This window comes from Diadema setosum, chromosome 18 (assembly GCF_964275005.1).
Source record: "Diadema setosum chromosome 18, eeDiaSeto1, whole genome shotgun sequence".
NCBI lineage: Eukaryota > Metazoa > Echinodermata > Echinoidea > Diadematoida > Diadematidae > Diadema > Diadema setosum.
This window is the reverse complement of record NC_092702.1, coordinates 8,789,156-8,803,336: the sequence shown is the minus strand read 5'-3', so window position 1 is coordinate 8,803,336 and position 14,181 is coordinate 8,789,156. Positions and strand designations below refer to the sequence as shown.

The 14,181-nt window shown below is 39.6% G+C and overlaps 1 protein-coding gene across 1 annotated transcript in view; it reads right to left on the bottom strand.

The window, feature by feature from the left end:
- Positions 1 to 14,181, bottom strand: part of LOC140242064 (fibronectin type 3 and ankyrin repeat domains 1 protein-like) — a 32,102-nt gene that overhangs the window by 14,453 nt on the left and 3,468 nt on the right. Inside the window, exons 2-3 of the mRNA XM_072321826.1 lie at positions 11,625 to 11,790; positions 4,129 to 4,253 (exon numbers count right to left, since the gene is read on the bottom strand). Of these exons, the coding sequence (XP_072177927.1) occupies positions 4,129 to 4,253; positions 11,625 to 11,790 (291 nt within the window). The remainder of the gene's footprint in view (positions 1 to 4,128; positions 4,254 to 11,624; positions 11,791 to 14,181) is intronic.

The following is a 14,181-nucleotide window of genomic DNA, read 5'->3' as shown; positions in this document are numbered from 1 at the left end:
AAGACTGTGGTAGATGCTCTAGTGCAGTTTTTCACTAGGTATGGGTTGCCCAAGGAAGTGCAGTCTGACCAAGGGTCAAATTTCATGTCAGGCATATTTCAAGAGGTGATGTATCGTTTGGGTGTGAAGCAGCTGAAGTCGTCAGCTTATCATCCCCAATCCCAAGGTGCGTTGGAGCGCTACCACCAGACCCTAAAGACAATGATTAGGGCATTTTGTGAGGAGTATCCCGAGGATTGGGATAAGGGCATCCCTTTCCTTCTGTTCGCAACGAGGGACTCCCCAAATGAGTCGACGGGTTTCAGCCCATTTGAGTTGGTGTACGGTCATGAAGTTAGGGGCCCACTGAAGCTCATCAAAGAGAAATTCATGACTGCGGATGATGAGGTCCACCTACTTGACTATGTGTCAAAGTTCCGTGAAAGGCTTTCAAAGGCTTGTGAGGTAGCTAGGGAACACTTGAGAGTGTCACAAGACTCAATGAAGAGAAAGGCAGACAAAAATGCCAAAGCTCGAACCTTCAAACCAGGTGACAAAGTTCTTGTACTGCTGCCCATACAAGGTGAACCACTGAAAGCCAAGTTCAGTGGCCCGTACTGTGTCAAAAAGAAACTCAATGATGTGAACTATGTGATCAGCACACCAGACAGATGCAAAGAACAGAGAATGTGTCATGTCAATATGTTGAAAGAGTGTTATGACAGAAAGTCAGTTGGTGTGACATAGGTAGTGGATAGCACAGTAGAAGTTAAGGGTGAAAGGTTTTCACCTCACATTACACATACAGTGTTTAGCTTATCCATTACTGAGGTACCGGTATGTAATTTGAGTTTGACATGATTAGCTCAGAAAATTCAAGCAATATCAATGTAAATGGTATCCATGAAAAGAGAACATGGAATTAATGCAGCTATTCAAAAGGTATGTGATAGTATGTGATTATTATTGCTTGACTTGGATGTTACCTCACATTCGTTGTAAATAACAATGAGAAATTGTGAAGGTAAAAGAAACCCTTGCTACGGCAAGGCTTTCTTTTTCCCATGGGGGATGGTGTCACAAATGTACACACAAGTAGTTATGTACATGTATCAAGGCTGTAGGCATGGTTGTTTAATGTGTATGTACACAGGGTGACCAGATTAATGGAGAACATTCTATATGATATAGATATAGTGCATACAGGCTGACCAGATCAGTGGAGAATTTTCTACATGGTATACAATGTAGCTACAGTACATGTATGCATGTGACAGGAAATACATTAAAGCTCACTCAATCTAGAATGATTTAACCCATTCCAGAAAATTCTAGGAAGTGCTGGCTGAGTGAGGCACTGCCCTTGTAACCCAATGTGATTGGTAGTTAATTTTGGCAATGATGTTATGCACATATTAGGCAGTGAGTCATCCAGGATTCCTGGAATTTGGACTTGCTAGTATGTTCAGGTATGTGGCCCCAGGTTGGAGAAAATTACAGAATGTACTAGAAAGGGGTGAATGGATAGTATATAAGCTGGAGAAATTCTGCAGTAGGCAGAGTACCCAACACCTCTGCTCTGAGAGTTACGTCACTTCTGGCTCTGAAGCGACTTGTTATAGTCAGTCCTGTGTTACCTGCTGACCTGCCATATAAACTGTGTTTGTGGAGATAAGGCCTGGGAGACATTTTGCCTGCAGAGAATTAATTTGCCTACACTGGAGATAGACTCCATGTTTTAGTGTCAACGGACATTGTTATGGCAAAGCTGTGACGGGCTGGATTCCTTACTGGACATTATAAAGTGAATCATCATTAAACGCATCAACTGGACGTGGTCGTCACAACGTTTGGATTCTGCGCGTTTCGCCGTGAACATTTATCGTGGATTATACCCTGGATTTATAACGCGGACTATTGTAACCTGTGCCTCTGGATTTACGTCGAAGGAATCATTCATCGGTGCATCACGGATCATTCATTTGTGCATCAAGCATCGTATTTGGACACCACCAGGAAACTGTAGGGATTTCGTGATTTAGTGAGTAAGTGATTCCATTACTGACTTATATTTGTTTATAGTGATCATTATTGTACTGATGTGAAAACCGATTACGAGTCTGTACCCACAATATCACTGTTAATAAACCGCCTGAACATCAGTTGATTGTTTCTTTTGTGCGATCATTCTCAGAGTGATTTTGGTCGTAACACTATGTTTACAGGCAGCATTCAAATAATGCATTCCATCTTGCACCTGTCTGCATTCCTACCTATTGTTTGGCCTCTCCTATCCCATCCCACATCTATTTTTCATCCCTCTCTTTGGCATGACATCTCTCTCTCTCTCTCTATCTCTCTCCCTCTCTCTCTCTCTCTGTCTATCTATCTATCTATCTATCTATCTATCTATCTCTCTATCTATCTATCTATCTCTATATCTATGTTGGAAAGCAGGACAGAAAAAACTAGAAGTGATGACAAAGTGGTTGTGCTGTTTTAACACATGAAATTTCCACAGAGTTGTATTTGTGAATGACTAATAACACACTTTCTCATTCTTGCGTATCAATGCATGTGTGTGTACTGTATGCATCCCAATCTCTGTAACTCTGATCAGTTTAAACATAATAGATAACGTTGTGATGTCCCCATCTCTATTAGTATTACCATGACCAATAAGTAACAAATCATTTGAAACATTAAAAAATACATCTGCTTCACTTGTTTATGTATGACTTGAATTGGATTTCTATGCTGATGTATGATTCCACCTATGTTAACTGTAATTGATTGATCTTGTTTGTAGATTTACCTCTTTACAGTTGTTGCAACTGATGTGATTTTGAACAGCTGCCTCATTTCTTATTAACAGACCACATGAGAATGATGTATAATTAATTACAAAGGGATCATTTCATCCAGGTATATCAAAAAGAGTATGAGGAATAGAATTTGCAGCACATTGGACGGTGCACTCCCTAATCAACTCAATGCTATACCATCCCTCCCTTCACCTAAGTATTCTACGTCGATACACATATCCAGCTCAGAAAAGAGAAAAAAGAAATGTGAATTTCAGGGCAACCCAAGTGGGTAAAGGGCACCAGCTCTTGAAGACTCCTCTTCCTAAAAGGGCAGGGCCAACATTTGTTTTGTGCTGCGGCAGCTCAAAAGAGACATTTCACATACCCATCACCAATCAACTACACAGATGGGACTGAAATGTAATTAAGGCAGCTAGCATCGAACGATAGGGAAAGAGCTTGATGAAATAGAAAACCCTGATCAATTATTACTGTCAGAGAATCGACTGGATTACAGGTGATCACTATCATGCTAATATGTGATATGGGGAAAGACAGCATGCCCATCTAAACAATGCATTTCAGGTCACTGAAATAGGGTTACACCTTGCTTTCTGTACAAGTGGTACTGTATCATACTGTCAAAGTATTTCACTTCTTTTTTTTTTCTTCTTTTTTTTTTTTTTTTTGGGGGGGGGTCTCATTTCAGATATTTTGGTGGTTTTGAGTTTGTCAAAAGTTGGTACATGCACAAATTTGGCGATTTCCAATGGCCTTCTCAGCTGATGCGATTTGAACTATGAAACTGTAGGTGTCATCTTTTTTTTTTTTTTTTTTTTTGGGGGGGGGGGGACAAAATCTTGCCCTCCCTTGCAGAGCAAATGTCATGTGTTCAAATTCATGAAATTCTTCCGTCGAGATGTTTTCATTGCAACTGATTGACAAATTGCCCTACATCATGCTACAAGGATTAGAACCAACACTTGCTGTCGGGCGAAAGCTCGGTGGTCTAGTGGAGATGACGCCTGTCCGGTGATCAGGAGGTCGTAGGTTCGAATCCTGCTCGAGTATGTACGCCCATGATTTTTTTATCATGGCTACTACTAAAATACTGATCAATTCAGTGCTTATTTACGTCGATGTAGGGCAATTTGTCAATCAGTTGAAATGTCATGTGTATTTTCAACTTGTATGGCCTAGTCCCAGCTTGGTTCACATTTACCAGAGCTGTGAGCAATAAAAGACTGCAAAGAAATCTATTATTGAGCAGACTTTGTACTGGCACTCCTTTCATTAAAACTCAGTGACATCAGTAAATTTAGCTGTGACAGAAAATACTCACTGGTTGTTGTGACAGTGACAGCTGGACTGAATTCGCTGTTCCCGTTGTTGTTCATGACTTTGAGACGATACTTGTACTGCGAGGAAGGCTCAAGACCATCAAACACGTGATTTGTTCCGTAACCCCTGCACAAGAATTCAAGAAAAATCATACAAATGCGGAAGTTTGTAAACATCATAAAAAAAAGAAAAAAGAATATGTAGAGAGATATATTTATTTCTGAGACAGGGTTCATGCTTCATATATTATAAAGAGACAGTCATGCCATCTGGGCAAGATAAGCAATTCTCCATCCATCCCCCTTCTTTCTTTCGCTTTACATGATATTGGATACTACAGCAGCATTGTATTGTGCAGTCTTCAATCCTGTAATTCATACACTCTGCAACCCCGCACGGTGGAGTCAATAAAGTGAGATAGCATCCTTCGCACCTGCCCATGGCCTGAACCAACTTCGCTCTTCATCGATCACTCGGCAATGGCAATGAACATCCAGCCACGCACCTGTAAATTATCAGTTGAGTACCGGTACATGTGTGCTCCATAAAAAGATAAGATAATAAACTGAAATATTGGGAACTGGGGGGGGGGGGGTGAGAAAAAAAAGAAGAGAGAGAGTGATGCACCCTATGGTTTTGAAGGTAGCAGACCCAAAAGAGCATTATGCCGGTTTTATTGATTTTAACTCATAAGATAGGAAGTGTTGATGGACACTTGAGACCTGCCCAAGAAGGTGAATTCATGTAATGGACGAAAGTGTACAACTACCGTGTGCAACTACCTGTGCATGGTACATGTAACATTTGCATTACCATAGTGTTTTACAGTAATTTGCCAGCACTATTCTCATTGTTAGCAAACTACCATGGCAATAGATTCCATTGTGACTTAATCAATACTTTCCTCATTCACATAATAATGTAGGATTTCTGGTCAAGAGGTACACCTCTGTAAGGTTAAAACAAGCACTGTGAATGCACATACTAGTAGCTTCTACTGGAGAACACAGGAAGCGTGTCAGGTCACGGGAGAAATGCGGCCGCTGTATGATCTGTGGTCATCGTGACATGATTCACATTCAAATCTTGCATGCGTATTTTACGCTAAGCTTGAATTACAGATGTACCACCCTATATACCGTACTACCGTATTTTGCAATGTACACATACATGTACGTATTTCTTGGTGCATTTGCATTTTCATTGTGAATTACTGTGGTATTTCACCAGCCAGTACTGTGCATACATTTATTCTCCTACAGGAAAAAACTGGACGTGTGTTAGGTCACATCTAAAACACACAGCTGCATGATCTGTGGTCATCGTGACATGATTCAAACATAAATCTTGCATGCATATTTCACTCAAAAGGTTTAATTATCACCCCAAATACCACAGTTCGTGGCGATAGTTCTTTAGTATACAGGGTACTACAAGTATAAAACACAATTTCTACCCTTTTCTAAATTTTCTTTTTCTTTTGATTTTTCCTAAAGACAACTCCAACAGTATACACTGTTTTGTAGGTCATGAAACAATAGGCGCCGTCAGACTGGCAAAAGATCGAGAAGTTTAAGATCGCGAAGTTTGGGCCATTCGTATGCGCGCAAGAAAGAGTGCGCCGTCCAATGGCAACAATGCACATCTGTACATGACAATGGCCTTGCGCTTCGGAGGCACCGAACGCGAAGAGATCGAGAAGTTTCGCGAGAAGTTTCGTGGGAAGTTTGCGGTCACACTGGCAAAACTTCGAGATCTTAAAGATCGCAATCTTAAACTTCGCGATCTTTTGCCAGTCTGACCGCGCCTAATGAGCCTGAATCAAATCTTTTTCCTATGAAAGTTATCTCTTTACTCAATCGAAATTAAAAAGGGTACACGATATTGCACATGACAATATGCCATAGGCTCACTGTAACCTGTAAGGCTCCACAAAGAAATATCTGTGCCATGATATTGATTGGGAGTCAATGTCAGGAAGGTGAGACCTCACAGGAACACAGACTAAATGTATAACAAGCATTTCTTTGGTTCACTGAGAACCTTCCAAAGTCATTGTTGTAGCGAACGCATCCGTCTACGATGTGAAAAATCAATAAACATATTACAACTCTCTGAGAATAAAACCTTCCTCCCCTTTTTCCTCTCTCCTGACATTTGCAGTGAGGCTGAGACAGAACCCAACGGCTCCTTGCTGTGCGTCACTGCACTGAAGCAGAACAGAGCACAATTAGAGCAAGATTTCTACTCAACAAGAACAATACAGCATGCACTGTCGGCTTCATCGACCCAACACAATACACTTTTTCCAGGATATGCCAGGGGACAGCAGTTGTGAGTGTATCAGTTGGAATTGACAGCCTCTAATGGATGCTCTTCGTGACTGTTTGACACACTCGAAGTGCACCTTGCAACCACTGAATCAACACTTAAAATACACTTTAAAATCTGTGGCTTCAGAGACGGAATATAACTTAACAACAATTAGTCCATGGAGGTTGTTGTACCTGTACCTCCATGGCTAGTCTAAATCCCATGCCATAAGCTTCTTTATGCCTTTTACATGCATTTACGTATATTTTATAAATTATGTTTTCAAACTTTATACAGTATACAGCATATGCAAAGATCTATAAAGCCAAAAATATTTTCCTGTTACTGGTATTAAGGACCTGCAATTATTACCACTTACAGTTACAGTGTATACAGATGAGATGGCCTCTTCTAATTCTGATGCACCTACTGAGTTAAAATGGGTAAAAGTTGGAGCATTAAAAGTCTGAAAGTCAGACTACAATTGTAGGTAATAGCCGCCCTGGATCACCATAGATACCTGGTAGTGGTACCTACAACCACTTATCTCTGTAAAGTCCACGTACACTCAAGGATTATGCTAATTAAATGGCAGCCATTTCTATTTGCCAACCTCTTCATCTGCAGCAAATCACAATTTACTCAGACTGCAACCTTTGCTTATTGTAAAGTGAAGTATATTCATGATCCATGCAACAACAAAAAAAAAAAAAAAGGAAAATAAAAGTACTATGTCTAAATACAGCCAGCATTTACGAAAAGATCTACTATGTAAGCTTCAAAAGGAAGGGGTCCACTCAAACATGCATTTAACATGTGGCTGTTTTGTGACAGATTCTGTTTTGAGTTGTTCCTTTTTCAAGATGTGCCTTTATACATGTACACTAGGGTTTCTGTTTCACTGTCTTTCTAAGAGGGTCTTCATTCAAGCTTTGCACTGGCTTTTGATAGTCAACTCTCTACAATTGGGCCAGAAATGCACAGAAAAGCTGGCAAGAGCCCAGTACAGTGTGAAACCTAACTCAGCAAAGATGTATCAGTGGTGTTGGAAACAGAGCCACTGGTATGCAAAACCAGCAAGCCATTTGGAATACCTGAGGATATGGGGGCAGATTATCAGACGAAGTGAGGGTCTTCAATGTTCAAGCCACTTGATAGAAAAAGACTATCGGTACTTACTGACCAAAGCATGTTTCTCAAATTGCTACAAACTGTTTTCAATCTAAAGCATGCTTTATGGCTATAAAATGATAATAGATATTACAGTATCTCTTTCTGCAGGGAAAATTATCACTTTTGTTTAAAGTCATTTGTTTGATAGGTCTTAGTTTGCTTTTGTTTGTTGTTGCATTTTGGGGTGTAATTTTTTGTTTCTTGTTTGTTTGTTGTTGTTGTGTTTGTTTTTTTTGGGTTGATCTTCTGTCAATGAAGCTTGTTTGTTAACTGTACATTGTATCATAACTGCCTCATCACTGTACCACTAAAAAGTGCACTTACAATCAAAACCTCAAGGCTACTGAAACAGCATGTGTCTAACCACAGCACCAATACGAGATTCCTACATCTCAGCAAAGAACTTTTGAAAATAACATGTTAAGACACCATAAGTGAATACAACTAGCCACATGTACATTGTATAGTAACGGTACTTGGGGACATTTCTGTGGTTAAAATTCTATGGTTCTGTGGTTAACATTGGCATACTGTAAAACATGATATGTTCGCGGCATGAAAATTTCGCAGATTGGAGCTGATGGCCTTTCTCACAGTATGAAATTTTCACAAAAGGCCACTGGCATCCAATGCATATTGTGTAGGCAAGAACTTTTGCGTGCATTTTAATTTCGCGAATGTTGGCGCTCGCAAAATTTGCAAAATTGAAATGCTTGCAAACATTCCTCGTTTTACAGTTATATCTACAAAACCATGATCTCTAAGATAATGATAATAAACAAGTACACAGATGGCAGACAGTATCAGTATGTAGGCCTATATGATGTCACATGTGATACATTGTGTGAACTTGGCTGCTGCTACTACGAGTAGCTACATACAGCTGTAAGTGCAATGTCAGACAAACTTTGCACAAATGTAAATAAATGTCATTATGCTCCGCATGCTTTTTAAACTTTTGGACATAATTCATACTGTATTTTAAGACCTACAAACTTGTATCAATCAAGTAAGCCATTAGAACTGTCAAACATTGCATTTGTAACCATGGAACAATTATCCATTCCAGGGAAATCAAAATCTAGAATGACTTTCTGCTATCAACCCCACAAAAAAAACACTAATCCCATATCACGTTGCTAGGTCCATTGCCTCATCAAATTAGAAATGCAGACCATGCAACTTACCTTAGAGAAGAAGATATTCACACGAGTTATTGGAGCTGAGTGACTTTTGTCCACATCAAACCCTTTACGTCGGCCACACTTACAGTAAGTGTGTGAATCTTGGAAGCTGCCTAGTTACAATGGCATCTAATATCGTACAGCAGATATTGAGAAAAATGTCTTCCCTATTCCCCTCTCTCACCCATCCCAGCCGTTTTAGCTGCCAAACAGGATGGTGTAAAAAATATGTGACGTAGAAATCATTTCCCCCCTCATAGCTGACCAATGACAGATGAGCGCCTTTGGATCGCTCAAGAACGTTTACACCTCGTATCACAGTGTCTCATATGCAACCACTTCACGCTTCTACAAGTGAAGCATTGTGGTCGCTAAGGAAACATACGAAATGTGACGTTCGCATTATTAATTAAAGGATTAGCCATATTTAAAACTAAAAATAACAAATGCTGCCACCTGTCTTGCCTTAAACACCTCCGCAAAACAACTGAGCAGTTCATTCTTCACTCGGGGGAAAAAAAAACACTGTACATTGATAAATAGAAATCATGTGAAAAGTTCATCTGAAGGTTAATGTGGTTAAATTGCAGTTTATACTTTATGAAATCAATGTTATAAATAATCTTAATACATGCTCGCTTGACTTACACTGTGCTTTTTTAAGGGGGTGGGGAAAGTTGTGGAATTGTAATCTGAGTTGTGAATGGATGTGCACGGCATGCTGTGTCATGCTTCAGGTAGAAGTTTCCTTGGTAACAAATGTGGTTACATAATTCATTAGCTGTATCCAAGCTACACATCTGTACAGTCTTATCATAATCATGGAGTTGCGAAAATTCACCCTTTTAAAGGATGTGTACAGTTCTGGTTGAGGTGAGAATTTAGCTTTTAACGTTTTGCGAGATACTGTAAAAGTGGAAACATCTGATTTGAGTTCAGAAACCACTCTATGAGATGTCAAAGAGCATGCGATTCTAAGGCGTATCAAAAGTTTATTTGATGAAAATCAGTTTTGAAATGGCTGGGATATCCAAAAACAAGGTAAAACAAAGAGATCTTAATAAAATGCGTGGCCTGTCACCTTTTATTATTATCACTTTTTTTTGATATCTCAGCCATTTGAAAACCAATTTTCATCAAATAAACGTTGAATCCTTCACGTATGCTCTTTCAAATTTCATAAGAGGTATCTCATTATCTCACTTAGGAATGTTAAAAGCATGAATCCCCACCTCAACCAGTACTGTACAGCCTTCTTGTAATTTAAAAAAAAAAAAATGAGATAAGGCCTATTGGGGGCATGTCTCACGAAAAACATTGTATTTCTTGAAAAACGCAATAATTGCATTACAGCAGCAATCACACCCAACTGGTCCTTTCCTGGCTACTGCCAAAGCAATGACGCATGTTGCCACTTACAAATATTGCAAACATCTTTATGAAACAGGTCCCCAAACGACTTCAGACAACCTCGGGCGAACAACAACGCTATGAGAATTCCATTGAGAGCAGCTGAAACCGAGGCCAATGATCCATAACGACCACAATTTCCCCCCACAACAGCAATAAATGGTGCTGGCTGCCATTATCCTCAGAGCTGATGGTACACATTTGAATTGCTTCCAAGCAGAGCCAAAACAGAATATCCCAGACATTGCCCAGAAGGGGCACCAAGAATCCTTGAAGGTTTTATGAACTGGGAAAATGCTCCACAATAAGCACGTGAAAGATTTCAAAGTTTGTGAAAAATACATTGAATTCATTATTGTGTACAGGTCTTTTGTCAATCTGAGGCCACACACAATCCGTACATAACGAAAGCTAAACTATGTCTATTGATCTGTCCCTCATGTCATCTGAAGATTTCGTCTGTCTTTCCTGTAATGTTTCATTTCGTTTCTTCTAGAAAATCTGAAAGATCCGGAGATACACATTGCACATTAAATCAGCAAATTTTTGCATATTGACTAAATTTTATGTTACATCGGTCAGGTAAACACACACATACCCCTTGATAATCCTTTTGAAGATTATCAACTCTCTTCCTGTTCAAAATTAACACACACATACACATATGAAGTGGTTTAATATGATTTATGCTCAGAGAATACATGTTACTGACTATCTATCACTCGAATTAAAAGAGGAAACTTAGACTGTGAGAAGGGTAATACTATACTTATTGTTCATTAGGTCTGTGGCATACAAAAAACATACAACATTACTAAAATAAAACATTAATACCAAATTTCTCCCTCTCTCTCTCTCTTATGTTTGATTTTTAATGTCGTCATGGCATTTTGTCTCTTCTTTCACCTCTCTCATTCACCAAGTTCTCTCTTCTCTCTCCTTTTCTGTCTTTGGCTCTCATTACCAATCCACAAGAGATTAGTAAAGACCTTATACAACACATCTTTTAGCCAGCCCATCAAAGTACCCCACAAGTTTTCCGAGCACAATGCTCTGCTTTGACTGTTCGATCCGACACCCTTTCGAGACAAGATATCTTATTCAATGTATACGTAAAGGTTTTGCAGAGCAGCCTTGATCTTAGACTGACTTGCATACTTGTACCAAAAAGGAAAAAAAAAAAATAATGGCTCCAGTGATACTTCATGGCGGAGGCATAAAAATGGGATAAGAGGAAGTGTCTTTTGCATTCTTTGGTAAATTGGCCTTTACTAATTGGAAACAGAGGTCTGTTCAAAACAGAATTAATGACAACAAATGATGACAAAGAACAACAATAATTCAAAACACAGACAAGACGCATTGCTGTCCTATGAAAAATGGAAAATGAAACTTTTCTTTCAGCAGCTTCTCTTACGTGTAGACATTGCCCCATCCCTGGGTGAGGTCTGACTCCTGGATGATGTAGCGTAGCCTCCCATCTCCCTTGGCAACCGTATCCTGCTTGGATGCCTTTTCCCAGTACAGCTCGATGCTATGATGTGTCACCTTTCCCACGACAGGGGGGTCCGGCTTTCTGGGCACTGCAGAAATAAATCATAGGATCATACTTTAAATCACTCTCTACCATGATTGGAGTGGGAGGTGTTAGGGTTAATCTATCAAAGTACAAAGCTTTTGCACTTTGTGCCAAGGAACAAAATCAAGCATTAAATTGAATTACTTGTATGCAGTATTTCTCATTGCCAACACTGGATTGGGCGGCATATGGAAAATGACAAATTCAACCAATAAGACTGCTTGAACAACATGAGTAAGCAGCATAAATGGGGCACTTAATTTGACGATGATTACTGAAAAAATAAAAATAAAACTGCTGACAGCCTGTACTGCATAGTATGATCTCTATCAAGCACTTTGGTCATGACATGTAATGGTTGAAGCCATTGACATCACCGGCATAATCGTGATATAGTCCCCACCTCTCCATTGGGGACTATTACAATCCCACCTAGTACCTACATACCTAGTTGAGAGTGTAGCACGTATTGCGTAGTGTACAGCTGTACCAGTCTTGCGGATTTTGACGCAACTGACGTCATGATTGGTCAATAGTCGTGAGACAACACACACTAAAGTGACACACACACTCTTCATACAGTACTGTGTATCTCCGTGTATCTCCCTCTATTATATGGTCGTGATATAGTCCCCACTCTATGGGAAACTGCGTGCGAATTACACGTGGTGGGGACAATTTCACGACCATAGAGTAGCCACTCCCCCTCTGTTATGCTCGTGATATAGTCCCCACACAACGATGAACTGTGCGTGTTTTGAATGGAGGTGGGGATTATTCCAACAGTATATATACTCGTGATATGGTCCCCCCTCCACGGCGAACCGGCTGCGTTATGTATGTCAGTGGGGACAATTTCCACGATGCCTAATGCGGATCGCTACTCAGTCAAATCTCTCTCCGACATTAGCAACAATAATGTTTTAGTTCATGCATAAATCTCGCGTGGATTAGTGACGACAACGTACAATTCCAAAATCTCTAGAGAGATTTTGAGAGAACGGGATCGGAAACCTGTGCCCGTTTCTAGACACTTTACGTTTTAAACTTGATTTGAAAAATCTTTCTCCTTCCTTTTGCCGCCAAAACATGCCTATACTGACATTAGCAACAATAATGTTTTAGTTCATGCATAAATCTCGCGTGGATTAGTGACGACAACGTACAATTCCAAAATCTCTACAGAGATTTGGAGAGAACGAGATCGGAAACCTGTGCCCGTTTCTAGACACTACGTTTTAAACTTGATTTGAAAAATCAAACACAATTCCCCAAATTGCAAGTACCATTGCGATTTATATTCATTGCGTTGCTGCGAAGATATGCGTGTGAATTCGTATGATTCTGTCGAGATAATTTTTCAGTGCCGACTGAGTTGAAGTAATATGTGTGATTTTCCTTCCTTAAGTCGCATTATTTGTTTTGCTTATAAATTTCTATTGCCATACTCGGAAAATGAATTGTTCTCGCGCTCCGATTCGCAACATTTAACCGCGCTGTACGGTGCAGGCCCGTCTGAAATAAAAAAAAACAAAAGTCAAGTTTGTTAATCTGAAAACGACAACTTTCGGATTACTAGTTCGTAAAAACAAACATCTTTCCATTGTCGGACTAATAACTTTGGACTGAGATTTAAACCTTCGGCATAGCGAACTGTAACAATAACTTGCTACCTATCTTTATTGACATTTCAGGAAGCAGCATGCGTTTCGGTAGTTTGAAATGTGTAAATGTTGCGATTTCTTTCCCGTGCTAGTGCAGATTAAGTTCGGTCACGGCGAAAGTTCCTGTAGCCATTACGAAATTAAAAAAAAAAAATAATGCAAGTCTTTTCAACAATGTATAACGCACTTTCGCATAGACTTTTATTAGTTTTGTACAAAAACTGCAAGTCCGAGATTCTGCAACGCTTTTGCGTTCTAAATACAGCGTTGCGTGTGGTTTGATGGACTTGCATAATATGGACAGTTGCGTTTGAACGCAATTGAGTTTAACTGAGTTTCCTACACATAGTTTCGTACATGAATCCAAACGCAAGCCTTGACGTTCCGTGTGATTTGATGGACTTGCATTTGATTTTCAGAATGGATCTTGATTTTTAATTTTGCGTACGAAATAAAAAAACAATTAATACGAGTTTTTTCAACAATAACGCACTTCCGTTGATGTTTAGAGATGCGTTTAAACGCAGTTTCTATAGTTTCGTACAAAATCGCAAGTCTTCTCTGGCGGCTGTGCTCTTCCGTTGAAATACTAGTACAGCGTTTCGTGTGATTTGGTGGACTTGCATTTATTTTGATTAAAAAAAAACAATGCAAGTCTTTTCAACAATAACGCACTTCCGTATATATAGATGTTCAGAGATGGTTTTAAATGCAGTTTTTATAGTAGTAAT